Source organism: Gadus macrocephalus, chromosome 10 (genome assembly GCF_031168955.1).
Source record: "Gadus macrocephalus chromosome 10, ASM3116895v1".
NCBI classification, from domain to species: domain Eukaryota; kingdom Metazoa; phylum Chordata; class Actinopteri; order Gadiformes; family Gadidae; genus Gadus; species Gadus macrocephalus.
This window is the reverse complement of record NC_082391.1, coordinates 22,262,613-22,290,168: the sequence shown is the minus strand read 5'-3', so window position 1 is coordinate 22,290,168 and position 27,556 is coordinate 22,262,613. Positions and strand designations below refer to the sequence as shown.

The following is a 27,556-nucleotide window of genomic DNA, read 5'->3' as shown; positions in this document are numbered from 1 at the left end:
AGAATCAATTCCTGTCCCCGATGACACATGAGGAGGGTGTGCAACCCACAAAAGCAAAGCGCGTAGATGAAGAATATCCAGACTTATCAAATACTTTTACTCACAACATGGTCTTACAAAAATAGATGAAGGCAGGGAGTGGGAGACGGGATACCATTGCAATACAGAAATAAATGAAAAACAAGCAGCCATGCCACAACGCCGCCACATCCAACCCTAAAACACATTTCATGCGCGTGTTCCCGCTTTGTGGATCATTGAAAATGAGCGCGGCTTTGAGTGACGGGTTGGAGATGGACCCCAGGCCCTCTTCCCCCTGATGCCACAAAGATAAGTTGACTGAAAGCCATTTTGTATTTATTACACATGATACAGGCTGCCAGGGCTAAGAGGCTGTGGCAGGTTTGGGAACCAGGCGTCTCGTCGATATCCTTCTGGAAACACGCGGGCTCGGGTTTCAGACGATATGTCACGCGTCGTAGCGCGGCAGAACGGCTGCTTTTGTTTTGTGGAGGATGATGTGGCGCGGGGCGGCGTGATGCCGGGGCCAGAACACCGGCTCAGGAGAGAGACGTCCCCCTGGGGTCAGATCCACACACACATCGCTGGGCGACCTGCTGGGAAACACTACCGTACATCGTGTGATAACACGATGGAAGCAGGAAGATAAACCTGGACCACCTGATTTATGGATGGATGGTTATGGATGGATGTATTATGTATAGGTAGATGGAGTGATATATGTATAGCTAGATACATGCAAGAGTGATAGATAGATAGATAAATAAATAGATAAATAGATAGAGATGGAGATAGATAGAGTGATATATAGAGTGATGGATAGATAGATAAATAAATAGATAGAGTAATAGATAGATGGAGGATAGAGCAATAAAAAGAGAGAGATAGATAGATAGATAGATAGATAGATAGATAGATAGATAGATAGATAGATAGATAGATAGATAGATAGATAGATTGAAAGATAGAGATGGACAAGATAGATAGATAGATAAATAAATAAATATATAGAAAGAGTGATTGATAGATAGAGGATAGAGCGATAAATAGACAGATGGATAGATTGATAGATAGATATTGTAGATAGAGAGATAAATAGATAGATTGATCGATGAATAGGGGGATGGTCACTCAGGCAGATGGATCGATACTATTTAGATTGAAAGATAGACGGATTAAGAGACAGACAGAGTGGTACGATGCTGAAAGGCCTAATTACCATTGGAATGAGGCTATTTACCCGTGCATGCTTTTAAATATGGATCAATAACAGCAGATCATGAAACATGCCGACGGCGTGCGTACACAACGCCAGATTGCAGTCGGTCGACAACGCAATCCTTGCAATCGTTATCGGACGATCACGATGGCTCATCTTAGGGGAGCGGGGATTACCGCAGGGGGAAGAGCGACTATTTCCTGCCCTGATTCTCTTACCGATTGGCAGCCGGGTTATCGATACGCGTGGTGGTAAAAACCTATCCAAACGCCTTGTGCGTTATGTTTGATCACACACAGAGAGCAGCACAAAGGCCGGAGCTGCAGCCCGGGTCAGCAGTAAAAGACGTCTGCAGTTTGCAAAACAGCAGCGCCTTGGTTTTACAGTGACAACACTATGCACCGGGTCCGCTGTTCAGGTGATGTGCGTGGAATGGAGTAAATACTAGTGAGTGAGTCAGGCTTTCAGGCGTTTTACGGGTTGATGTGGAGCAAACGCAAAACATGGATTTGTGCCTGGCGTGTCTTTTGAGAGATCGAAAAATGAAAAGACTGAAGTAAGGGTTACCTTTCCGCTCGTGGGAATACATGAACAACACTTTCTCTGTAATTTCACTAAAATACATTTTGTTGAATAAAATAAGTTAATAAATAAATATATTTTCTAAAGATTATTTGATGACAGCGCATTAACCTAAGAAGGTTATCTTTGGAAATAAATACATGAAGTCAGCTGTTGGGATGAGAGCATCAAAACAGGGGATGGGCAAACGTGAAACCTGTGATGTACAGCGACAAGAGACAGCCTCAATCCTGATTCCATCCCAGCCCTGGATCCCAGGCCACCCTCCGGCAGGATCACCCAAACCCAAACCCAGAGGAAATGAACACGACCTGGAATCACTGGTGCCCATGCGTCTTGACCTTCCCGGTCAAATCTGTAAATCTGCCCTGAAACATAAGTGTGCCGACTGAAGACGAGCAGGAAGGAGGCGTCGCTGCGTCTGAACACTGCTGCTGAGACACAGCTCTGTAGCCCCCGCCTAGCCTTTATCTCCCCAACGTACACATTAGAGGAGAAGGGCCTTTTAAGAATCTCATCATCTCACAACGCGGCAATTACTGACAGTTTAATTTACAAACAAATCCTTTCAATATTTTCAGCCTCACTGATGCCAAAGTCATCAATTATAGAACGATTGGGGATTTGACAGTGAGGGCGTGGGATGGAGGGAACAGCTCTCCTTCACACACGCGATTGCATTGTTGGTAAACGTCAACCTAGTTCACCCTATCTGTTCATCTATCTTTCTATCCATCCATCAATCTATCTATATATTCCTCCATCTTGTTATTTTTGTGTTAGTGTACTGTCTTTTCTGCATATCACACACACTAGAAATGTTGGGCCGTGAATTGGTAGCATATAAAAGTAGTATGATTCCTACATTTGTTGATGAATGCACTGTTTTGTATAGTTTGTCTTTGCAGGTACTTGTTACTGTGGAGTATGCTGAATCCCTTTTACCATGTTATGATTGTTTTCCTACATCCGTGAGTGGGAGAGGGAAAGGGAGAGTAGGAGGAGGGAAGGATGTAGAGAGTGCTACAGAAAGCGATTAAACGAGAGAGAGAGAGAGAGAGAGAGAGAGAGAGAGAGAAAGAGAGAGTGAAAATGAGAGAGGAAGAGAGAGGAAATGAGGGAGAGATAAAGAGATTTAACGAGAGACTTGTAATGAGTGAGAGAGAAAGATAAAAAGAGAGATATAATGAGAGAGAAAGAGAGCCAGAGAGACAGATAACGAGGGAGAGAGAGAGATAGAGAGAGGAAGAGTGAGAGAGGGGAAGAGAGCGAGGGAGAGAGCGAGGCACAGATGCATTTTAAATGGACCTTCCTTGTCCACCTCAACCCATGAAACCCTCCTGGCATGGCAAGTGGTCTCGTGTGACAGGCAAAATTTCGAGCCTGGCAAACAGCATTATTCTCATTCCCGGCCCCATTGTCAACTCTCATAGAAATCTGCTGTCAGGGACTGGATCCCCATGCTAACCAGCACGGCCCTACTCCCTGCATGTGTCTATCTCTGTCCACATCCATACTCTCTGAGCAAAGAGACAACGCAAGGGCCGGGAACGCAGACAAAGTGAGAGGGAGGGGGGGAGGGAGGGAGGGAGGGAGGGATGGAGAGGGGGGAAGGATGGATGAGGAAGTGAAGGGGGGAGGGAGGGAGGGATGGAGGGAGGGTGGAAGGGTGGGTGGTCTTTCAATGAGCTGCCCATCCGACAGGAGGTGAAAGAACAAAAAAAAAAAAAAGAGAAAGCCATCTCTGGAGAGCTCATCACTCATGGCGGGCTGGTGGAGCCGGACAGCTCTGTGTTCTGCTGCTGATATTGCTCACGACAGTCTGTCCGCTCGCACTGCCAACCCTGCCGAACTGGACAGGACACCTTAACTCCTGAGATTCCCTTTCATGCTCCAAGAGCTGAGCCAGGCTCAATCCACAGGTGGGGAAATTAAAAGAATCTCCGTTCTGACAGCTGACTGGACTAATGGGCCTTTTTAAACGATAAAAAGGGGGAAAGTAAGACCTAATTCGAAAATAAATAGTGTTGAATGCATGTGTGATGCAGTGGAAACGTTGTGATATAGACTCGGGCTGAGATGCTGCCTGCATGGAATATTTAGTGTGCCATAACGCATGCACAATAAAATACCTTTTAGCACATTTTTTATTATTAATCACAAAATGTGAATCTGTGTTGACAACAAGCCATATATATTTTATTTACCTATAAACCTGTGTGTCATCATTCTGAAGTGGAAAAACAGTAATTTTTGCACATAGATACTTGATACAACTTCATAAAATATATATATATATAAATATATATTTTTACTATCTATGCCTTTGATCTATAAATTATAAAATCTTCCATACGTGTTGAATAATAGTTAGGTTTTCATGTCCTTATATAAGGGCGTCTTATTAAATAGCTTTCTGCACGCACAGCACATAAAGGTCTTTGTTGTGTGAACGTGCTCAGCGCTGTACGCATGAAAACCACGGGGCTAAACCAGATGTAAATGTAAAATAGGAATCTGTTTCATTTACAGAAATATTACAATTGGGATAAATTAGCAGCCATGTCCTCATGCACACACACACACACACGCGCATCCATAGGCATGCATGCACGCACGCACTCACACACACGAGCGTGAGAACGCAAACCCACATTTACACCCTCAAGCACGCACACATGCACTAACATACACGCAAATCCACACATCATGCAGGGCAGAATCACTCTCCTAAGAGAATTTAGGTGGTTTGTGACACACACACACACACACACACACACACACACACACACACACACACACACACACACACACACACACACACACACACACACACACACACACACACACACACACACACACACACACACACACACACACACACACACACGGGGGGGGGGGGGGGGGCTGCTATGTCTAAACCCATTGATGGCACATACCAAATATCTTCCAGAACAACATGGCCGCCTTAATGGTGATCATTAATGCTAGTGCGTTTGATTGATGCGGCGATGTTTCGCAAAACAACAACAACAAATGCTCAGAATGTGGCGAGCAGTACAAAATACATATCTGACACCCGCGTTGTGTGCACCGCCGTCAGAAAAACAACAGCAGACGACAACGGAAACATTTGCAAGCGTTGACTGGAGGGCCAAACAAAGGGGCTCATTAACCTATTCCGCTCATCATGAACACAATGCTTCCACAGCACAAAGTACAGCCGACTGTCGCGTTGGGTAATGCCGATGATTCATTCAAGTCGTGATGTAAATGAGTGGAACGCCGTGAGCTTCATGGATACGACGCAGGCTACCACTGCTTACATGTTCGGAGGAAGCAGGGCTAAATAGAGAATTAAGAAGTGAGTTGAGAAAGAGAATTGTGAGACTAACTGTCAGACAGTATTAGCTTTCAATTTGTGCGTGTGTGTATGTGTGTGTGCACATGTACTTGCATGCGTGTGTGTGGCGTGCGTGCATGTGCGTGTGTGTGTGTGTGTGTGTGCATGCGTGAGTGTGTGTATACAATGTGCTTAACATGTTATGAAAGTTATGCAAATTTGAGTAAAGAACGTATGGCTATGTCTTGCGGGTTTGTACACTCGTCTCTGTCAGCTGTTTAAACCTTTAGAGCAAGGGACACACAAGTTAGCCCGAGAAGTGCAGGAACAAATCTACAAACAAAACAAGACGGCACTGAATTATTCCCCTGGTGATTGAGCGCTCACACGTAGCACAATCTACAATTCATTATTTCTCATTAGACAGGAACAATCAAGGCTTTAGTGTATCAATCTAGTGATTATAACCATTTCCCTGATTTATGTTTCTTAAAACATCGCAATGCTCTTCCATGCCTCAACGGTTTGATAAGGCATTTCATTCAAGTGCTACCACTTTTGATCTATCTAGCAATCCATCTATCCATCGTTCTGTCAATCTCCATCCAAAGCTGTGTGTGTGTGTGTGTGTGTGTGTTTTTGTGCACGTGTGTGTCTTTGTGTGTGCGTGTGCGTGTGTGTGCTTGCATGTGCTTGCATGTGTGGGCGTGTGTGTGTAGCTAATGTACAACACTCTTTGTAATCCCAGACATTCTGCAGTGTTTCTCAATCTCCGGTTAACACCCAGACACGAGGCATGTGGAGCGCAGATAAAGAGAGGTAGAGTGCTATATAGGTCACTCCTCTGCAGATGGAACTGAAGGGAACATGCAACCCTTAAGTTTGACAGCTGTGGCATTTCAATTCCCAAGCACAGTGAGCTACAAAAAGTGGACTTGACTTATAGCCACCGCATTTGTAAGCCGGGTTTACTGAACAGAAACGTGAAGAGGATGGGGGGGGGGGGGGGGGGGGGGTTTCTCTCTAATTGTGATTGATCCATACCCATGTTTTGTGATGTTTAAGGTTGCGTTGTAGGACGTGTGATCAGCTGTTTCCATAGCCAGATCAGATTGTTTGTGGATCTCTGATAACAGGTTAAGGTTTCAGAGGACATCTGCTCAGACAGCAGTACCACACCTGTCACCTGTTATCTGCTATCCCGCACAAACAACACTAATTCAGAGGAAAACACAATCATGATAAATAAACAATTTTTACCGTTTTAAGTGCTCATGTCTGCCAGACAATTATAACGCTGTGGGAGATGGCGGCAATCATGCATATTAATATCAACCCTAATAATTCATGAATGCGTTTGTAATTTCATACAATATACGGAATACGCAATGTTCGTCGTAATTGGAAGTAATGTATCTACGTTTAAGGGATCGCGACCTACACACACACACACACACACACACACACACACACACACACACACACACACACACACACACACACACACACACACACACACACACACACACACAGTCGTACGTCCTCGTACAACCACAAAAGGAATGACACATTAGTCTGCTAATTCCGGAAGTCTTTGATAGCGAGTGCATGCAGCGTTCTATGAAGCTGACTTCAGTCAGATGGCCTCCTTGGGACGTCTTGCTGGGGTATCTTCCCCGGCAACGGGTTTTCTGAGCTTCCATTCACACCAAAGACAAATGCTCATAGCCGAGTTGCAACCGATCCGGAGGGGCATTTTGTCTACGTAATACAGCCCACAGCCAAGTACAGTGAGGAGTTTAAATGGGAAATGGGCCCTGCTTTATTATGCCGCAGTGCCTTGGAAATGAATGTGGATAATAGATATATTCACAGCGGTATTAATATCCTCAGAGTTCAACTTCTCCCTTTCCCCCCCCCCCACTCTCCATTTTCTTCTCTCACAGGCTCCAAAGTACTTTGCCCTTGGCTATGCCTTATACTAAATAGATTTATGAGAACATTTGTGTCATATTTCCTCTTTTTCCCATATTGTCAAGACGGATTGTCAGTGCTCCGCTGATTGAGTGGAATCACCGCACGGGCTCAGCCGCCATTGTCGGGCGCATATATTCATCTCTGGGGGAGACTTAAAAAGGAAAATTGGCCAATGACACTCCTCTCAAGGCTGTGCGACGCCGTAACGATGAGGTCAGGGGTATGAAAATAGTGGCTCAAAGACTACATTTTCAATAACCATAAGCTCACTATCCAATTGTCCGTTTAACAAAGAGAAGGCTGGGTGAGTGGGGACAGGGTGGTGGAGTTCCTTCCTCGTGTCCGTCTGACACGATGTTCTGGTGTCGGTGAATGGGGTCTCCATTGACGTTCATGAGACCTTGGTTTGGCGAGATGCAAACGTACAACAAACATGAAGACGTCATCGTCTGGGAGGCAGAATAAGGCGCGAGTGGCTTCCAGAAGAAGACCCCTACGTATCACTCTGTACCGAAGAAGTGCCGGCGGCGACGTGAACACCGACCCCATTAAAGGCTTAACTAACAATGTACATTTTTATGGTTTGTGTGTTCCTTTCTGCACAGGAGCCGAAATTAACTTCAAGTCTTTATCCCTGCACTGTCTGCACCCGGGGGAAATTATCAATCTTTAATTATCATACGCAAGCACCAGGCAGCTGTGAGCGCCAAGCAGAAAACATGGTTGGGGGGGGGGGGTGGTGGGGGGTGGTTAGGACTGCAAAACGTCCCAGAGCGACTCACTCAGCACTAGCAGGAAGGCCGACCTCTGAGCCGGGAGCACGGGGGAAGGAGGGGGGGGACGGGCTAAAGCGAGGTGGAGTCTCAGAAGAGCAGCACAACGGCGCGACGTGCACTTAAACACAGCGCTGCAACGTGCACTTAAACACAGCGCTGCAACGTGCACTAAAACACGGCGCCGCAACGTGCACTAAAACACAGCAGGGCCTCAACAGCAGGATGCAGGAGGAGACTTGGCAGGAGAATAAAAGCATGGGCTTTTTATTCTTTGGTGGTTCATCGTCTTCACACTTTTAAAATTAGATGATACTTTATTGATCCCATGGGGAGACATTTGTTCCAAACAACGGGGCCAGACAGGATATTGTTGATGAATCAAAGTAAGGGATACAGAATTATGCCGGAAATGGGCGTTCGAATCGTACGTGGGCTAGAAGGTCGATGGGTTAGAATCGAGGGTATGAGTGACAGTTGCTGTGACTACCGCCTAGACTGGGGGCCGGCAACGTAGCTAGCATGTAACATGTGTAGCACGAGGCAGGACTAGCATGCAGCATGCGCTGTCACAGCAGATTACACGGCTAGCGTGCTACATGTCTGCCACGGTTCATGGCTAGCGCACCACATAGTGACTCGTAGGGCTACATGTATCGTGACACAGCTCAAAACATTTAAAGGACTGCGCCCCAGTTGTTGTAACACACATGAGGGAGATAGACGGTCAATCACTTTGATTAAGCTAAAAGCTACAGATTGATTGATAAATTAACTCTTATATGTCCTTCAATAAATTCTAACATGCTGTTTGAGTCTGTGAATTTGCCAGCCGAGAAATATTTAAAAAAAGCTTGAAGATTGAAGGTGCAGTACAAAATGGGTTCTGCAGTCTCAATACACATTATTACAGAGAGCCTTCACTCTGTCAGGTGGGACCCAGAACATTCTTATCTCGATCTGGTTTGTTTGCTTGTCTCCATGGCGGCAGAGCCGTGTTTGTGCTGTTGTTTCATGCGCGGCCACTAGGGGTACTCTGAGTAAATAATAACACACTCATGACTCATAACACACAAGAACCCAAAGTTAAAAGGATAGCAAACTGGCTGTAGCATTTTTTAGCAACAAACTTCCATCATTTATGATGACATATCATGGTCATTTTAAGATCTAGCATAGTCAATTAATTACATATTCTGCCTTTAACTGAACAGATGCAAGTATGCAACTATCATTGTGCTGAGGAGGATTCAAGACCTAGAATCAACCTTTTAATTAATGTCTTCAATTTGGAAAGCTGGAAAAAACACTTCACATGGCTAAGTTGCTAGTCACATAACGCTTGAGAAGGCCAGGAAAGAGTCCAAAGCTGTTTTGCGTACTTTGCGTCCAATGAGGTGATTGCATGCTAATCAGATTCTATTGTGGTGGCATGAGGTTTGAATAATCAGGGGACATTGAGAGGTTTGCAATGTCAGATTGCGTTCACACACATTGTATAGCTACTGTTGACATTCGTTATATGAAAAAAAAAAAAAGGGGTTCAAATTAGTAAAATAGGACTACCTGAAGTTTCTCACTTATATTCAATGAATAAAACCTCTGTTCACTATTGTTTCAGTCGTAATCACACAATTGGTGCAATGTTTGCCTTCTCTGAATAATAACCCCAACTTTTTGATTCCTGCATCTCCTGCACTTGTATCGAGTTGCTTCTGGAATATTGTAACACATTTGCTCGCAGTGTTAATCTGCAGTTGCCTCAACATGGAACACATGCTTTCAACGTTTCAAATGTTTTCAACCTGACTTCCAAAGTAGGTCGCTAACAATGTCTGGCTAAATGAATAAATGCAAATATATTACGGTTGTGTCTTCCAGCCCAAAAAGCAAAAGAGAAAACACGGCAAAGAAGAGCAGAACCTGTCCTAATGGCCATTCCCTTAGTCCCAGTCCCACCCCGCTCGCAGCGTTCTCCTGCCCCTGGTTCTTTGGGTAATCCTGTGGATTTTAATTAGCAGTGACCTTGATACAGGTAGGCTTTGATGATAGCCGGGTCCTGGGAGAGTCACAGAGACTCCTAACAGAGCCACTCTGAGTGCCGGGCGCGGCTCCAGCTCCGTCTGACCTCTAGCTGAAATAGGACTACACCCTGCGCTCTGCAGCCAGTCGGAGGCCCGCGGAGTGGGCCAGACAATTGGTTTCACTGGGATAACTCAGGCTGTCAAAAGAATCCAGGAAGAACCGTGATGGTGAAACACTTCCCGCGGCCCGAGACCAAACAAAGCGCAAACAGGATAACATTGAAATACCGTACGGACACAAAACTTTCATTGCCTTTGTAAAAGCGCTCATGACTGCCAACATTCGTGGGGATCAAACGGGTAGCTGACACGCGAAGGCAACTAATGCAATCATACAAAAGTGTAAAATGTTAAAGGTGCGCTGATTAAATCCGGCGAACATTACCGGAGAATGTCGAGGTGAACAACTCGACCCCCAGTGACAACGTAAGACATAACGTCGTTAGAATGGATTAGCAATCATCTTCATTAAGACCAAGACATCTCCCAAAAAGACGCGCGCCATTAGCCTGACCGGGGCTGCATCACGCGTCAACCCGAGGAGATCAGACGCCTTGGTCGGGCTGACTGTGATGCCACCAGGTGAGGTTACCGCGGTGATCCAGACAATTAGTGACACGATGAAAGGCTTCTGTCCAATCAGGGTGCGGGGAAGCAGAGGCGGGGACAAAGCGAGGGGAGACTTAGCTGATTACACCTATTAACGGCCTATGTTAAGGGTGCAGGTTCAGACCTGGGTAGACCGCCTTGTGATTACATTTGAATCGGCAGCTTCAGCATCAACACACACACGCATACACACACGCAAACGCGCACACACACACCAACACACACCCTTCAGGTTGTTGACTCAACAATCAGAGATTCTGTGCCCGTGCCACAGGCTGTTTATAGGAACTGATTACTTCAACAAGGCACACACACAATGCTGGATTTATTTTCAATCTGTCCTTCCATCCGTCTATCCATCTATCAGCCTGTTTCTAGTCTGGTATCTCATTCTCTGTCTGTCTGTCTGTCTGTCTGTCTGTCTATATATTCCTCGACCTATCTGTCTCTACATCAATCTAGCCAACTACCTTTATATAATTTCCTATCCCGTCTGTTTATTTTATTGGTGCTGATTACATGCAGTAGAAACCAGCCTTACACATAACAAGGTTCAGGCTTCGAGTAGGCTTCACAGAATCACCCTCCCGAGCAGTTTCCTAGAGCAGCAGAACTGGGTGATATGGGTGCTAACCCACCATTAACCTAGGGTTGGCCCTGAAATGATCCGGTTAGCGTGTTTAGCTTGTAGAGTCAGGGCAGCTAGGGCACTAATTCAGAGCAGCATTGAGTTCCAGCAGAAGAGGGGCTTGTTTCAATGCAGGAACCCCATGTTGACCTCACCTCCTAATGTCTAGATACCAGCTCAACTGGTTATGAAACCTCATGTTGACCTCTCCTCCTCATGTCTAGATACCAGGTCAACTGGTTATGAACTCACCTCCTTATGTCTAGATAGCAGCTCATGCCACACTGTTCATGCCACACTGCTCATGCCACACTGTTGTGGCATGTCGCTGCATGCCACAACAGTGTCAAGTGGACACCCTATACAACGCAATCACTGGGGTCAATATGAACCGTGTGATTGCGTTGTATAGATCTGTCAGTACAGATCTAGGCTAGTAGTCGAGTCTAACTACGACCTTGTACTTCACGCTACTGCCTTTTTCGTTTCCATTTCTTACGACGCCACTTCAAGACTCTGACATAAATATCCCACTTTATGTAAATAACTTAGTGAGATGTCATTGTGCTTCTGCAGCAGACTGGACGACCTGCAGTGGCAGGGCTGGGGGGGGCTGCAGGGCATCATTGCCTTTCCCTTTCTAAGCCAGATGGGTTTTGCTTCGCTAGACTGCAAAGGCCCCAGCACTGCCTCCCCCCCCCCCCCCCCCCCCGAACACCAGACATATTTCATAAACACTGGAGTAGGATCCAAACGCACCCAGTGCATGACACTGCAGTGGGTGGAGAATGTGTGGATCATATTTATTGATTTACCGCTGCCCTGCTTCAACTATTTGACTATCAGCACAAATACATCCTCCAGGTAAATCAAATGTCTAAAATTCCGTATAAAGCAACCTTATTTGGATGAGCATGCGCAGACACAAACAGAGGTACACATACACGTAGAGACACACACACTCCCACACACACACACAAGACACACGCAATGTTCTATGAAGTCGACGTGTTTCAAGTTAATTCAGTGAGTTTGTTTGCGCTTAGTCTTTGTTTGCCTCTTTTGGTTTCCTCTTCCAAATGGCAACAATTTTACCAGTCCTACCCAATTAACTGATAACTGTGGATGTAACAGTGACGCTGAAACACGTTTAGTCCACTGTGAAGTTGGCAGGAACAAACTGAGCCCGATAGCAATTACCCTGATTGTTAATTATAAATTATGATTTGTTTGTTGATGGTCAGAGTAAAACTAATAAGATTACAGTAATATCAAATAAGAGACAAAAAAGTGAGCAACTAATGTGTTTGGCCTGTTTTTGACCAAATATCACATCGGCGTGAACAGCAGCTTCCACGATGTACATGTATTCATCGTAAACGTATGGAGACCTAGAGTAAGGGCTGTACCATGTGACCCCGCCACGCAGAACCTCCCCCAGAATGCAACAGCATCATACCAGCACAGGGCAACCACGAGTGACAACCCGCCCCCGTGTGGCCGGCACTTAAACAGACGACACGTACCTCGACTGGCACTTTCCACGTGCTCCAACTCATCGGGGAAACTCATAATCTCCGGGTGTTTCTCCTGACACAGCTCGGCCAGGAAGTGCAGCAGAGTAATGTTGTGCTCCACAGATTTGGTGTCACGGAGCTGGAGGGGGGGGGGGGGGGAAAGGGAAGAAGAAAACAGGGCATGTGTGAGGCGATTGCATTCAAGGCATTTCATTGTGTTCTACGTATCACCACATTACACCGCATGAACACACAATCAGAGAGCGTGTGATGTAATATAACTATTGTGAGACATGTGTTTACCAATGTGACTAAGTAGCTACTACATTGATGATGGATATAATATACATATGGAGAGAGAGAGAGAGAGAGAGAGAGGGAGACAGACAGAGGGGGGGAGAGAGAGAGACAGAGAGAGAGAGAGAGAGAGAGAGAGAGAGAGAGAGAGAGAGAGAGAGAGAGAGAGAGAGAGAGAGAGAGAGAGAGAGAGAGAGAGAGAGAGAGAGAGAGAGAGAGAGAGAGAGAGAGGGAGACAGACAGAGGGGGGGAGAGAGAGAGACAGACAGAGGGGGGGGAGAGAGAGAGACAGACAGAGGGGGGGGGAGAGAGAGAGACAGACAGAGGGGGGGAGAGAGAGAGACAGACAGAGGGGGGGGAGAGAGAGAGAGAGAGAGAGAGAGAGAGAGAGAGAGACAGAGAGAGACAGAGAGAGACAGAGAGAGAGAGAGAGAGGGAGCGGGAGACAGACAGAGGGGGGGAGAGAGAGAGACAGACAGAGGGGGGGGAGAGAGAGAGACAGACAGAGGGGGGGGGAGAGAGAGAGACAGACAGAGGGGGGGAGAGAGAGAGACAGACAGAGGGGGGGGGAGAGAGAGAGAGAGAGAGAGAGAGAGACAGAGAGAGACAGAGAGAGACAGACAGACAGACAGACAGACAGACAGACAGACAGACAGACAGACAGACAGACAGACAGACAGACAGACAGACAGACAGAGAAGTTATAATTGTTACAGACACACAGAAGGACAGAGGATCAATCCCATCGTGTGTTCCATGACAGGGCTGCAGGGTTGCTGGCTGGGGGTGAGGGGTGAGGTTGAGGGGTGAAGATGGGGGGGAGAGGGGGAGGCAGAGCGTGATGACTTCTGTGTCCCCCAGCGAGGCTTAGCGAGGCACAGTAAACCCCCCCGCCACTGCCCTAGCAACAGATGTGATATTAACCCCTGCTGTTCCAACCAGGGTACGGCAAAAGCGCCAGACTCCTGGCAGACTTCCTGAAACGGCGTTCGCTCGTCCACAGCGACTCGGACGTGTACACGGACGTGTGTCGAACCGCTATTCAAAGCTCCAGGCTGAAAACCCTCCCGTCCAATTCGGATGCGTTTTTTAATAAATCACATCGCTTGAATCCCGACTGGGGGGGGGGGGGGGGCGTCCCGGTGGCTAACCGGGTAGAAGGCGTACCACTAAGGCTCAGTCCCGATCGCAGCGACCCGGGTTCGATTCCTGCCCGTGGTCCGTTGCTGCATGTCCGCCCCTCTGTCTCCCGTACCTTCCTGTCTATCTAACTCTAAAATAAATAGGATAAAACCTTCAAAAGTAAATCTTTGAGTCACGAGTGGGCGCTGAGAACACAAGGGCGACTGACTCGAACGTACCCGTGTTTTCCAGTCAAATCTCCTCATATCTTCCATTTGTTTTCCAGGCTTGAGGAGCGTGCCAATCATGGTATGGAGGTCAGATTGTGTTATTTCACACGTTTTTTTTTATGAAACACAAATCCTCATCATTGAACAGAACACTGATCTCCAGCAGCGACGTGGAGCACATAACATCGGTTACTACTGATCAGTCCAGCGGTGGGATGAATGACTTCCAGAGGAATGACAATCACGGCACACAATACACCCCACATGCAGATTACAATGCATGAGACACCAGCTCTCCCCAACGCTCGCCTGCAGCACCCGCTGCGTCCGAGCTAATGGCTCAATTTATTTGGGCCTATTTGTACTCTTAAATAAAACACACGGCCAGAACATTGGCAAATAAAGAATGTCCGTTTTATTTCCTCCTTTACACCAGATCGATGATTTAAGTCTTACCTGTGCATCAAGGACAGGATGCAGGTGTAGGGCTGAACGATTTGGGGAAATAATCTAATTGCGATTATTGTGACCAATATTGCGATTGCGAATTAATATGCGATTTTTTTAATGTATTAAGTTCCTTATGTTCTGTATTATTCACTAAGAACAATAAATCATTTGTATGACCATCACAACACAGGAAGCAGTCAACATATAAACTGCTCTTTCCTTTAGGACAGGCCGATGTGTTGAGATTATTTGATATGACATCTTTATTTAACTATTGAATTGTAAAATAAATCTAAATCGTAATGATCTCCAGTCAGTAACAACCCCCCCAAAAAATTGAAAAGAAAAACACACAAAAAATAACACTTTCAGTCATTTTTTTCCCCTTTGCGATTTGTACATCGCGTTCTATAAAATCGCGATTTCGATTTGAATTTGATTAATTGTTCAGCCCTAGTGTGTATCTGTATGTGTGTGTGTGTGTGTGTGTGTGTGTGTGTGTGTACGAGGTTGATACAACGCAGCGGCGTTCAACCTAACGCCACCATTCTCTTATCTAATTAATGAGCTGGTTATTTAGTGATGGAGCAATATTGAATAGTGGAGTGCAGGGTTTAAGTATGGGGCAGGTTCTGCTGCACTCAGGACCATTTCCCAAAGTCAACGCTCTGCGCTTTGTTTAAACACAATGGAACCCTTGAACCCCGTACAGTACCGGGGCTATAAATCAATGCCATGCTTAATTGGATGGCTCCCACACACATGAACACCCTTGTAGTCACGCGTGCACACACACACACACACACACACACACACACACACACACACACACACACACACGTGTCTGCGCTCACACACACACAAAAACACACACGTGTCTGCGCTCACACACACACAAAAACACACACACACAAGCAGAATATCAGGTTGTGCGTTCTGGTTACGTGGAATTGATACAAGAAATGAGTGTTCTCATGTAGAAACGCAAAAGAACGCATAGCTATCGGACATTGGACCCAAGTGGCTAACCGCAATCTCCAGCGTATTATGGCCTGCGTCTTTGAAACTTTGAACATTGCCTACTTGAGTGAATCGCAACACAACAAAACAACACACGCATCCAGAACTTTTCTTACGAGACATGTAATCCAGTTTGATTCACATTATCTCGAGTCAAATCCAATCTGTCCCCGCTGCTTAATTAGTTTTGACGGCGCTGTGTGTTGAACATGATACCGTCAGGCGCTCAGAAGGAATTAATGAACGCACCTCAGCAGCTATTTATAGCAAAGGTCATTAAAATGCATTAATATCCATGGACACCGATAGGTGCTGCGAGACACCTGGGACTCCTGGGCGCCTCGGCAACGGGGCGTAAACAGACCGCGTGAATCTCATCCGACACCGCGTCGGGGACGGCTATACAGGCTAATGCACGGCGGGGACGGTAACACACAAAGACAGAGACGGAGGAACAGGAGCTGGTTGTTAAATATGATGCATTCATGTGGAGGAAAGCAGCAGAACTGTACGTGAAACCGGAGAGGAGCGTGCTGCAGCGTGCTGCAGCGTGCGCCAACGCGTTAACGTGCACGTCCACATGGGTGTGTGTGTGATGACAGCCACGCTTGGATCTGTTCTTTGCATCTGGTGCGCGTTGTTTTTGTTTCACTTATGAAGTATGAAGAAGCCTTTTATGTTTCTCGTATAATGTTAGATCATTGTTTATGATTTGGAATAAAGGTTTTGTTAACACGGCCGAGCTGGGCGTCATTTATGATGTAAGACACTGTAGTAAAAGAAAAATCATCAATCACCAAACACATATATAAATATATATATGTTGATCCGCGCTGCTGGTGCCTTTTCATACGCACACAATGGCCGCACTCGCGGTACGATGGTATCGCTTAGCTTAGCGCGAGACAACACTGATCTAATCTGGATGATCAGAAGCTCCTCCATCAAACGGCGTGCTGCCTGGGCGCGTGACGCTTTAACAAGAACGCCGAAACAAACAGGAGAATAAGACGAACAAAGGGAAGCGCAAAAGACCAAAAAAAACACAACAGGAGGAACACGACAACAGCAGAAAGTAGCAGAGCCATTATCTCCGCAAACCCTGACTGGATCAATGACACCCTGATGTAAAATAAAACAACAACAACCACCAACAAAAAACCTGTGTGTAGAAAACACAAAAAAAAACACACAGTGCATACTGACATAAAGTACTGAGTACCTGCCAAGTAAGTGTGCCAAAGTCTCTAATTCTTGTTCCATATTCATCCCCCACCCCTCCCCACCCCTCATGCTATGATTGCCCCAGCGCCAGAGCGGCGTGCTGGGAGAGCTAATTAGCAACAAGCCACCTCCACACGCTGGCTCCATCACTGACAGCCCCGCCGCCTTGAGTCAGGCACGGCCCTCCCCTTCACCCATACAATCACCGCATCCAGACGAATGTGGATGCAAAGAGTTCCCCGATAGACGCAAACACACTCCGACACACACACACAAACACACACACACACGGAAAGACACACGCACGTAAACGCGCGCCTGAGCTAGTCTGTCTGGCTGGCGCGCAAAAAAAATAAAGAACGTCAACAAACACTTTTCATTATACAAGGATCAATCCTCTTCCTGCTCCCGTAATCACAATTTAATTTCATGCATTTCACATTTTAATTTGTTTATTATTGTACCCCAAGGTGTCATTACTGCGCCCGGACAAAACATGAAAATACAAATAATTGACACATCTGCTGGGTGCGCTATTTTAATCCCCTTCAACAGGTAAAACAGGGGAAAGACTTGTCGAGCGGGAGCGTTTTGTATTCTGCCTCTCGATTTAACGCTGCAAAAGTTAATGCGAGGTACGATGTACTATATTTAACCCACGTTTTACTTTGTGTGAATGGTAGGAATACCATTGCTACTAATGACTGTGTTGTTTGCGGGTGTTAACACATAATTCATTGCCTTGCCTGATGTTATATCAAGTTATGTTTTACAAGTATTAACTTCATTGCAATTGACTTCAATTCAAATGAACCGAAAATACTCTGTTAGTTTTTGAAGCTGCATTATCTCCGCTCCTGTCCCATGCCTCCGCACCTTATTGTGCTATCTAATAGCTGCGCTGTTTATCAAGCTAATGTTTCAGAGTTATTTTATTTTTTATTTGGAATTCTATGATTTATTGATCCCTCTGAAGCACTCTGCAAAGAAGCACTCTGAGTGCAGAACACGATGAAAGCCTCGGCATAAATAAAGTGAACCACTGCAACTAGTGATTAAAAAAAAAGGATATTTCAGCATATCACTGTGCACTGTATGTGTGAACTGCATATTACTATATTACTTAGCGGCGTTAAGACGAAGGTCCACAGAACAGGCAATTCTTCATAACCCGAGTTAATGATTTCAGTTGACCCCCTCCAAAAATCTTTAACCTTGACCGAGACAGAAACAAGATTGGGGAGAAGGATCTCTGCGCTGTCGGCGTTTATTGAGTGCCCTGAGCCGCTTCTCCAAAATATAAGCCAGAGCCTGCTGTTTGAGGTGATTAGAAAGACATTAAAACTCTTGGGCAGAATTGCTGGCTGATTAATGCAGCTAGGTGAATATCATTGACCCTGGAGGGCAGGACGACGACGGGAGCAAAAGTGTTCTTCATCCTGTCCGAAAGTACCTGACAATTTCTGTTTTGCAGGGGGGAAAAAAGAAGAAGTAGATAAGGACATAAAAGCATGTCCACAGATATCACGGTTACCGCTAACATTAACATTTAAAACGTGCAGAATGGACATCGCCACTAGGGAAAGATAGAAAGCACCTGAACCAGACTACAAAGCTAGCTCCTGACAGAAACCAGTTAATGGTGGAGCTAAACACATCAGGGTTATCATACTGTGTGACGGACGCACGCACGCACGCACGCACGCACACACACACACACACACACACACACACACACACACACACACACACACACACACACACACACACACACACACACACACACACACACACACACACACACACACACACACACACACACACACACACACACAGACCATTCTTCAATCCACCCCACCACACACTACCATCGGGGCCTTCAGAACTCCCAGCCGTGCACCCATCCCTTCCAAAACAGAGAGCATTCCGATGGAGTCAGGATATAACCTGAATGCTAAGCAGCAGTAGTGTAGCGCCGAGGAGGAAAGTAATTACACACGGTAATATAAAACCGGAGCGCAGATATGAATGAACAGCCCTGTGCAACAAACAGAGGCGGCCGTGGTTGTTTTTCATTACGCCGACGCACGCTTCACCCCGAGCGGCTGCGGCGGTGGCGGCGGGCCGGCGTCTCTCTCAGCGGGGGTTAGGGGGGAGGCGGCAGACGACGGGGCAGGAAGGTCACACACCCTGTAGGGCCCTCGGAGCGAGGCGCTGAGAGCCACTGGAACTCCGCGCTGGAGGACAGTCTGGAGGAAGTGGAACCGAGGGCGGGGGGGGGGGGGGGGGCGGCGGCGGTGACAGGCGGCGCGGTAATCTCCGAGACGTCAGCTCCGACTCCGCCGTCAAGCCCCCGTGAAGGTTTGTTTTGGCAGGATAACAAATTGAACGCGCCACGCTCCGCGGAACACCGGCGGCGGCGCCGGACAAGTTGCAGAGTCGAGAGCCGAAAGCGGCGGGATGGGTGGCTGATAGATAACTTGTAATTATATCATTTGTAATTAGACTCGTTTGTTTACCGCATCAACTCGTTGGACTCTTCAAAGATTAATGATTGTGCAGAAAGATAAACAACAACAGTGTTTTCTGCGAAATCTTGCGGGGAGGGGTGGAGGGGGAAGAAACTAATAGGAACAACCTCCGGAACGCATCGCCGATTCATTTGTAAGCAAGCTGCCATGTTTAACGCATACTTCCCCCGCCCCAAAAGTTTTCTTCCACGTTTATTTTCTAGGTTATTTGGGTCTCTGTGTGTGCGTGCATGCGTGCGCGTGTGTGTTTGTGTGTGTGTAGGTGTGAGTGTGTCTGTCAGTGAGTGTGTGTGTGTGTGTAGGTGTAGGTGTGTGCAAGTGTGAGTGTGTGATTGGATGTGTTTGAAGTCGTCAGCATTTTCCTGTGCATTCCTGTGAGACTATCTTCACTGAAGGGTGTCAAACTCCTCTGAAGTGCACGCTGTTTCTTCCTTCAGAAATGAATGACAAGAATCCGGGCAGCCAAGACAGTTAGACCAACAACACCTATCCTTTCTTGTGTTCCTCAGTAAAACCCACATGAGCCAACGAATAAAATACGGTGGAGTGACTGTACAGGTAGAGAACTGCAATCCACAGGGAAGGCCAAAGCTATTTGTTTGCTGAGTACCGAGTTCTAAATCTAAAGATATATAACGTACCGTACTACATACGGACCAAAGTCAATCATGAGCAGCATGTTAATTCCAGTGGCAGGCTAAAGATGTGTGCTATTCTGCGCCATGCCTTCGCTGACCCTCACACAACCTCTTCTGTAGATCACAAGCGCTGCAGGAGCCGACCTGATGATCCACCGTTGTGGAGTGATAGTTTAAGGCAGCGCTGACACATCGAGGGCACAGCGTCTCTCAAGGAAACACGCAGATGTTTTGAAAAGTGTGGACTTCATGTTGATAGCAGAAGCAGAGAGAAACGGTTTTATCGTCAGCGGTGCGGCGGAAAATCGCATTTGACGTGACGCAAATTATTTTCCTCTCACCGGTGAACAAGGTCATGTTTGGTTTGAAGTAATAAGAGCCCCGGTTAGCCTTCAAATGCTCATTTTATTTTTCAGAAAGGTGATGTCACCGTGTAGCTGGGGCACAAATTATAACCATGTGTCCAAAATGTAAATTTAACAGCAAAAAAAATGTCTTGAAAAGGTTACATCTTTCACTTACAATTTAGCTACAAATATCAGTTAAAAAATACAGTCAGAAAAATAATAAAATAGAGCAAGAAAGAAAACGAAACCTGCTCATCCGAGAATAATAATAAGATCATCTTCTAAGGCTTCTCCATCTAACTGAGGAAGAAAGAAAACGATCCTTCCAACGATGAACAGAAAGAAGAAAACCAAAGACTTCGCTCGATACCCGACGCCTTCGTCTGCCGATCGGCCACCTGGGAGCGATCTACCTGTCCTTGGTCGGGACAGGGTGGAGCAGCGGAGGGGGCAGAGGTCGTGTCCTCCCCCCCCTCCCCCCATCGGCGGCCTCCCTCTCCCTGATGAGCCTATTAGGTAGCCAGGCCCCCCACCTTGGGGGCCATTTATTTGATTGACCAGAGTGAGAAAGCAGACGTTTTTTTCTTGTCCGTCAATAATAGTCCAATCAGCCCCCCGAGAGCCGGCCGGCTCGGGCCGACATGTGACGCTGATTCGCTGGACGAGCGACGCCACACTCTGCTTCAACACGGCCCACCGCTGAGGCCGTGTTCAGAGTTCATGTGGCATCAGTCCAGAACCGGGGAAAAACTAAAACCCCGACACGGGTACTTTCCGGTCTGAATTAGTTGTTAGTCTTTTACATTCTTCAGTCCCTGCCAGAGTAACTGCTGTTATGCTGCATTGAGTTAAGCAACGTCCCCTTAAGAGTGCGTTTGACACGGAGACAGCAGGTGTTTGAGAACTCAGGAGAGGCGTTTGTTTCCAACTGAGTGGCCTATTTGTTAAACGTGTACAAGCAGAACTAAAACAACAGCCTTGTAGGACGGGCCTGTAATCGAGGTATCAATTTCAGACTGTAAACCTTCGCAGGGGCTCACCGCGATGTTTCTTCAAGGTTTACCTCAAAGGGGATGCTCTCCATAAAACGACATTCACCCGGTGTGTTGTCCATTAAACATAACAAGTAGTTCCTTTGGCACCGAGTATGAGAGGGGCCAGCGTCAGAATAGGGGGATACATTAAGCGGGGATGGTTAACAAGGCTCGCTGGCCTGCATCAACACCGTTTTAAAATCATGCCAAGACAATTCCCATGCTGCAGAAAACACAGTTTAGGACATCCGAGACAGAATCTCAAAGTTCCATCACTACATCTACAAGCTCCTCCTCCTGCTGTGTACTTCCTGAAGTATACTATTCATACTTATTTACACTTTTAACCAAACAGACTTCCTTGAGATTACATCATTTCATTTGAGATAAACATCATGAAAGAGTAGGTTGAGCTGGCTCAAAAATGTCTAAAGGTGGATTAGACTTCAGTGAACTACTGAAGGCAGCATGTGAACTACAAGTGTGTGTGTGTGTGTGTGTGTGTGTGTGTGTGTGTGTGTGTGTGTGTGTGTGTGTGTGTGTGTGTGTGTGTGCCTGTGCGTCTGAGCGAGCGAGTGAGTGAGTGAGTGAGTGCGCGCGCGCGCGTGCGTGCGTGCGTGCGTGCTTGCATGCGCCCGTGTCCTACCTTGCAGAGGAAGCTGATGTTGAAGCCGAAGGTCTGGGCGTTGCGGGAGCCGGCGTTCATGTAGTTCCCCACTAGCAGCACAAGCTCCAGCAGCTTGCTGAAGCTCTCACTCTTCTTCACCTCCTCGCAGGCGAAGGTCACACTCATGATGTCCGGCCGGATGTTGTTCACCTGCTCCTCGAAGGTCAACTTGAACAGGATGCCGTTGAGTCGGGGCCGCAGCAGCTTCACCGAACTCATCTGAGGACGAGCAACGCATTAGACGGATTCACCGCTGTGATCCTGATGCAGTAATCACATCGCCAAACATATGTCTGGGGATGGGGAAAGACGTGCTGGGGTAAAGTGAAGAGAGAAGAGGAAGAGCTTTGGATGCATCAGGGTTCATGCTGAGAGGCAGAAGATATATACGGAATCAGTGACCAGAGGCGATTCTGCAAAGATCTCAGCATAATCCCACAATGGGATACCTCTACGATCTAGAAGCCTGCCACACAAATGAAGAGTCCTAGAGCCAGGTAAACAAAGACACACATGAACATGCACTATCACACTCAAACTCTCTCACACACACACACACACACGTGTGTGTCGTTGTTTTGTGTGTACACAGACACACACAGACAGGCACTCACTCACAGCACCCCTCCCGCCAACCTCAAGTGATGTGTCTTTACACCATAAGAAGAGGAAGAAGTCACAGTAAGAGGAGGACTCTGTGACAGGCTGGCAGAGGGAATCTTACACATGGCTTATTTCCCTGGGGACTAAACAGCTCTGCATGCAGGAACGCTTCATCAGTCGGGTCGGGGAGGGGAGGAGTAGGTAATCGCGGCAACAGTGAGATCACAACAAGGAGAAGCTGTCACACCTTGTATCATTCAATTGTTTAAAAGAAAAGGGGGATAAGAAAATATGAAAGGGAAAGCCTCCGACAGCTAATGCTAACATTGAGCTGGATAGCATAGCTGCGGCGGCGTCTCGGAGACTAATTGAACCATTATTTTGTGATCTGGTGTAATGCGGCACTATGGTTTTAATCGTATCGACGAGCTTCCGAGTTGAATTGTTGTTGTTGTTCTTCTCTGCCTTCTTCCTTTTTATTGTCGTGCCACTGCTATGTAGCAACAGCGATCTCATTTAAAGTTACAAACTCGAAGACACACGACGGGAACCGTGCAGACGGCTCAGGTAGCGGAGATGCAACCGGGAGTTATTATGAAATGTTATATCAAATATATCCTGCGGCTGTAACCATATATCACATCATTTAATTGCCATGGTAAACATGTTGAGCGTGTTATATCCTTGTTTGCGTGCTGGGAGCCGAGCTATTTCAGTTAGCAGGTAGTTATCACAGTTATCCGCTTATGAGATGTTTGTTCAACATCGAGTTGACCTCAAACGGTTCAATTGGAAACTGGAAATAGAGTGCAGGTGTCATGGAATGCAGGTGTCATGTAGAGAACTCTAATATCAGTCTAGACAATCTGTCTAAACATGAACTAACTTATGGCACGTCTGACTTGAGACACATCTGTCGATACAGGCTACATGCTAAGAACCAAAGGCTACATGCTAATGACAAGAGGCCACATGCTAAGAATTAAAGGGTAAATGCTAAGAAATAAAGGCTACAATTTTAGAAGTAAAGGCTACATGCTAAGAACTAAATGCTAAGTACTAAAGGCTACATGCTAAGTAGGTGTACATGTGCATACTAAACATCATTCAACCAGATGGGAAACAAATCTGAGTGGGAACCTGTCAAATGCATCTACAGAGAAAATGTCAAAACAAAACACAAAAGCAGTTTCTGTTCTGTGGGGCTCCATGTTTGTTACACTACTTTATTTCTCGACGCTGGAGTCTCCTGAGACCCCAAACATAACAGACACACTGCAGTGGTTTTATGCTGCAGTGTGTTTTGGGCACGGAGCCTCTTAGGGAAATGGATTTAAAAAATAGATGGAGGGAAGAGGTTGTGGGTTGGGGGTGATGCGGTGGCTAAAGAATCGTTCAAGTGTGCATTGAGTGTTCAAGGATGTGTGTGTGTGCGCGCACGCGTGCGTGTGCGCCTGCGTGCGTGTGTGTGTGCGCGCGTGTGTGGAGAGTATACCTACCACGATGCCAAACTGCTCAGACTCCACCAGCTCTTCGTATTCTCCCTTTAGTTCAGCCAACGCACTCAGCTGTTTCTGTTCCGGCAGATTCTTTATCAGGTTCTGCAAAACGCACACACATGCACACACAGACACACACACACACACACACAGGGATGTACACTGTTAGTATATTAAACTTAAAGACCTCGAAAGAGCACGACCCACAGGAGAAGAGAGGTGAGATATTACACACTGAAGCCTTATTGAGAACCGTTTCTGAACACTTTTCATATCTGATGCATCTTAGGTATAGACAGCTTCCTCTCATTGTCCAACAGCCTCATGACTCAAACATGCTGCCGTACCGAGTGACAGGTAATGAACAGTCTCCATTACGTTCACCTCACACGACAGAACTCTTTTGTCAAGTCTTTGATCAGTACATGCATGCTTGTTGCGTAAAATCCTCCACACTGTATACATACGTAAAATATGTAAATGTTCCATTTTGTGGACACGTTCAACCGAGGTGTCTTCAAGCGTGAGCCCACACACACTTAGCATTCATTGAGTGAATGCTGCTGTGCAGAAGACTCTCTCCATAGTGTCTCTGCAGGCCGTGCGAGGAAGTGTTCTTGGCCCGGTAAGGTGATGAGTCGGGTCTATAGGAGGAGGCAATAAGCTATGGCTATGATGGTGTAACACAGCCCTGCTTGCCGTGTTTACCTCCCAAAAGGTATATCTCTAATGATTATTGTTCGACCACACACACACACACACACCTCTAATGATAATGTTTCAACCCCCCCCCCCCACACACACACACACACACACACACACACACATGCCCACGCCCCCCCCCCCCCCCACACACACACACACACACACACACACACACACACACATGCCCACGCCCCCCCCCCCCCACACACACACACACACACACACACACGCACCATGTCAGCCTCGAGCGTGTGTGTTACACCACAACAATCACAAGCAGTCTTTAAAGTGATCACTGCAAACCGAAACCGATGCAGGTCTGCATTAGCTGTCTTCGCCTGTCTGGTGAATTTGCACTTTGGATGAACGTGAGGATCCTCAGAGAGGCTCTGGAGGAAGACGTGATGCCGAGGCCATGTGGCGGAGGAGATGAATAATGCAAGTGATTGTGTGTGTGTGTGTGTGTGTGTGTGTGTGTGTGTGTGTGTGTGTGTGTGTGTGTGTGTGTGTGTGTGTGTGTGTGCGTGCGCGTGCGTATGCGCGTGTGTCTTGCATTATTTTTGTTGGGGGTGGTTTTAACTAAATGTTGATTATTCATGTAAAGGTCAGATGAGTTAATGAAAGTGTGGAAAACAACTTCCTTCCCCATGCCTGGGCTCTGAGCGAGTGAGGACAGGAGATGCCCTTTCTCTGCTCCTCCTATGCCCCCCCCCCCCCCCTCATTACGGCCCAGAATGCATTCTGCTGGACCTGAACACGGCCACACGGCCAGAATGTCCAACAAGAAGCAAAGGGAATAAAGAAGAGGGGGGAGGTGGGGGGGGCAGGGGGGCTGCTGGGGCCCTGGCTTTGGCCCCAGCAGCCAGTTCGGTCCCCTAATGATGACATCGCTCTGCAGCCCCGGAGGGAATTAGAGGGAAAAAGAGACATGATGCAGGCTTGGCTGGCTTGTGTTTTGGGAGGCGGCCATTAGATCAAGTGTTTGCTTGTTTTTCATCTTGGATGCATGCAGTTCATTAATGTTTCTAATGCATCCCGATTACGGCATGTAACACCACCATGGCTATGAAGGGCTTTGATGGGACGGGGGGGGGGGGGGGACGACGACGACGACAACAAATAACAATGAAGCCTTCAATGTTGGGTTGGTCGATAATGTACCAAACACGAGCAGAAGGCGTCGCGATAATTTAGGACAGAGCGAGCGCTTCTGTGTGGTAGGAGGCGATTGTTTTTGTCATCTAAAATATTCCTATTCATTAAGAACACAGAACTCGCTTGTTTCAATTGAGACGAAAATACTCGCGTGTGAAAAGCTGTTGCTTTAGCGCGACGCAAATCAACGTGTTTCTGAGAACCTGACAGTGGCCGTGTGTCCAGGGAGTGCGTTGTTCTGACAGCAGTGATGCTGGGACGATGCTGGGACACACTGGGAGGAAGGGTTTGAGCGGTGGGAGAAGAAGAAAACACTTTGCGGGGTCCTCTGCGCTTTGTTTACTGTTCCTATGACAACAAGCCGTGTTCGCTCCTGAGTTAGCGCTTAGCTCGACGTCGTAGCGATAGCTTCATGGTAAACGTCCGTGACATGTTAAGCAACAGATGCAGATGCAAACGTTATGTTTTGGATTCGAGGAAGAAACTGACGCTGGAGACCATTATGTTTTTGTTACAACCTATTTTACATAATTACATTTTGGTTCAACAGCTGACATAACAAGATGTCACCGCTTTTCTGAAGAGTTCAGGGATGTATTCTTTAAGCTCTCTCCTCATGGGAGACCATTGACTAAAGGTGATGGTGTTGAGCCTTAAGGCTGTCTCGATGCAAAGCGCTAAGAAATTAAGTAAAGCATACATCTGTTCAACACTGCTGGGCTCAGGGAGATAGCGATGGCACACAAGGGCTCGGATCAGACCGAAACCCTCTCTATTCCAGGACACTTGTAACCAAGAGAGAAGCAGCAGAGAGGGGAAGTGGAACCACACTTTTTTGCCTGATCATCATAGTAATTATTTTGGCAAATCCCATCCCTATGTTTGGCTGGGCTTTCAGAACTGAGAGGCACAATTAGCATTCGTTCAAGGGTTACCTTTCACTTGGATCCTCCACAACAGCATATAATGAGAGGCTTTGGAATTAGCTTTGGTAGCTGGAGCTCTTTTGCTGAACAACTCGATCCAATTAAATGCTAACTGAATAGAATATAGGAAAACATTATCCAAACAAACTATAGTTACCAACAAACAATCCATGTGGGATCTATATCATATCTTTCTTTATATATATATATATTATTAACAATTTTTACGTGCTGTTTTTTACCACATAGCTCATCAGAAGCGATATTGCAGACTGGAGATGTTTAGCTGTGCTCTTGTTTGAAAGACCTGCCTTCCTTCATTCAGCAGCAGACATGCCAACAGAGGCCTGTGGCT

General features: G+C 46.7%; 1 protein-coding gene across 1 annotated transcript in view; it reads right to left on the bottom strand.

Moving 5' to 3' along the window:
- The window catches only part of LOC132465991 (protein diaphanous homolog 2), a 42,755-nt gene extending 17,909 nt beyond the window's left edge, over positions 1–24,846 (bottom strand). The window contains exons 1-4 of the mRNA XM_060062958.1: positions 24,805–24,846; positions 24,416–24,577; positions 22,293–22,532; positions 12,763–12,892 (exon numbers count right to left, since the gene is read on the bottom strand). Of these exons, the coding sequence (XP_059918941.1) occupies positions 12,763–12,892; positions 22,293–22,532; positions 24,416–24,577; positions 24,805–24,846 (574 nt within the window). The remainder of the gene's footprint in view (positions 1–12,762; positions 12,893–22,292; positions 22,533–24,415; positions 24,578–24,804) is intronic.
- Positions 24,847–27,556: the final 2,710 nt, after the last annotated feature.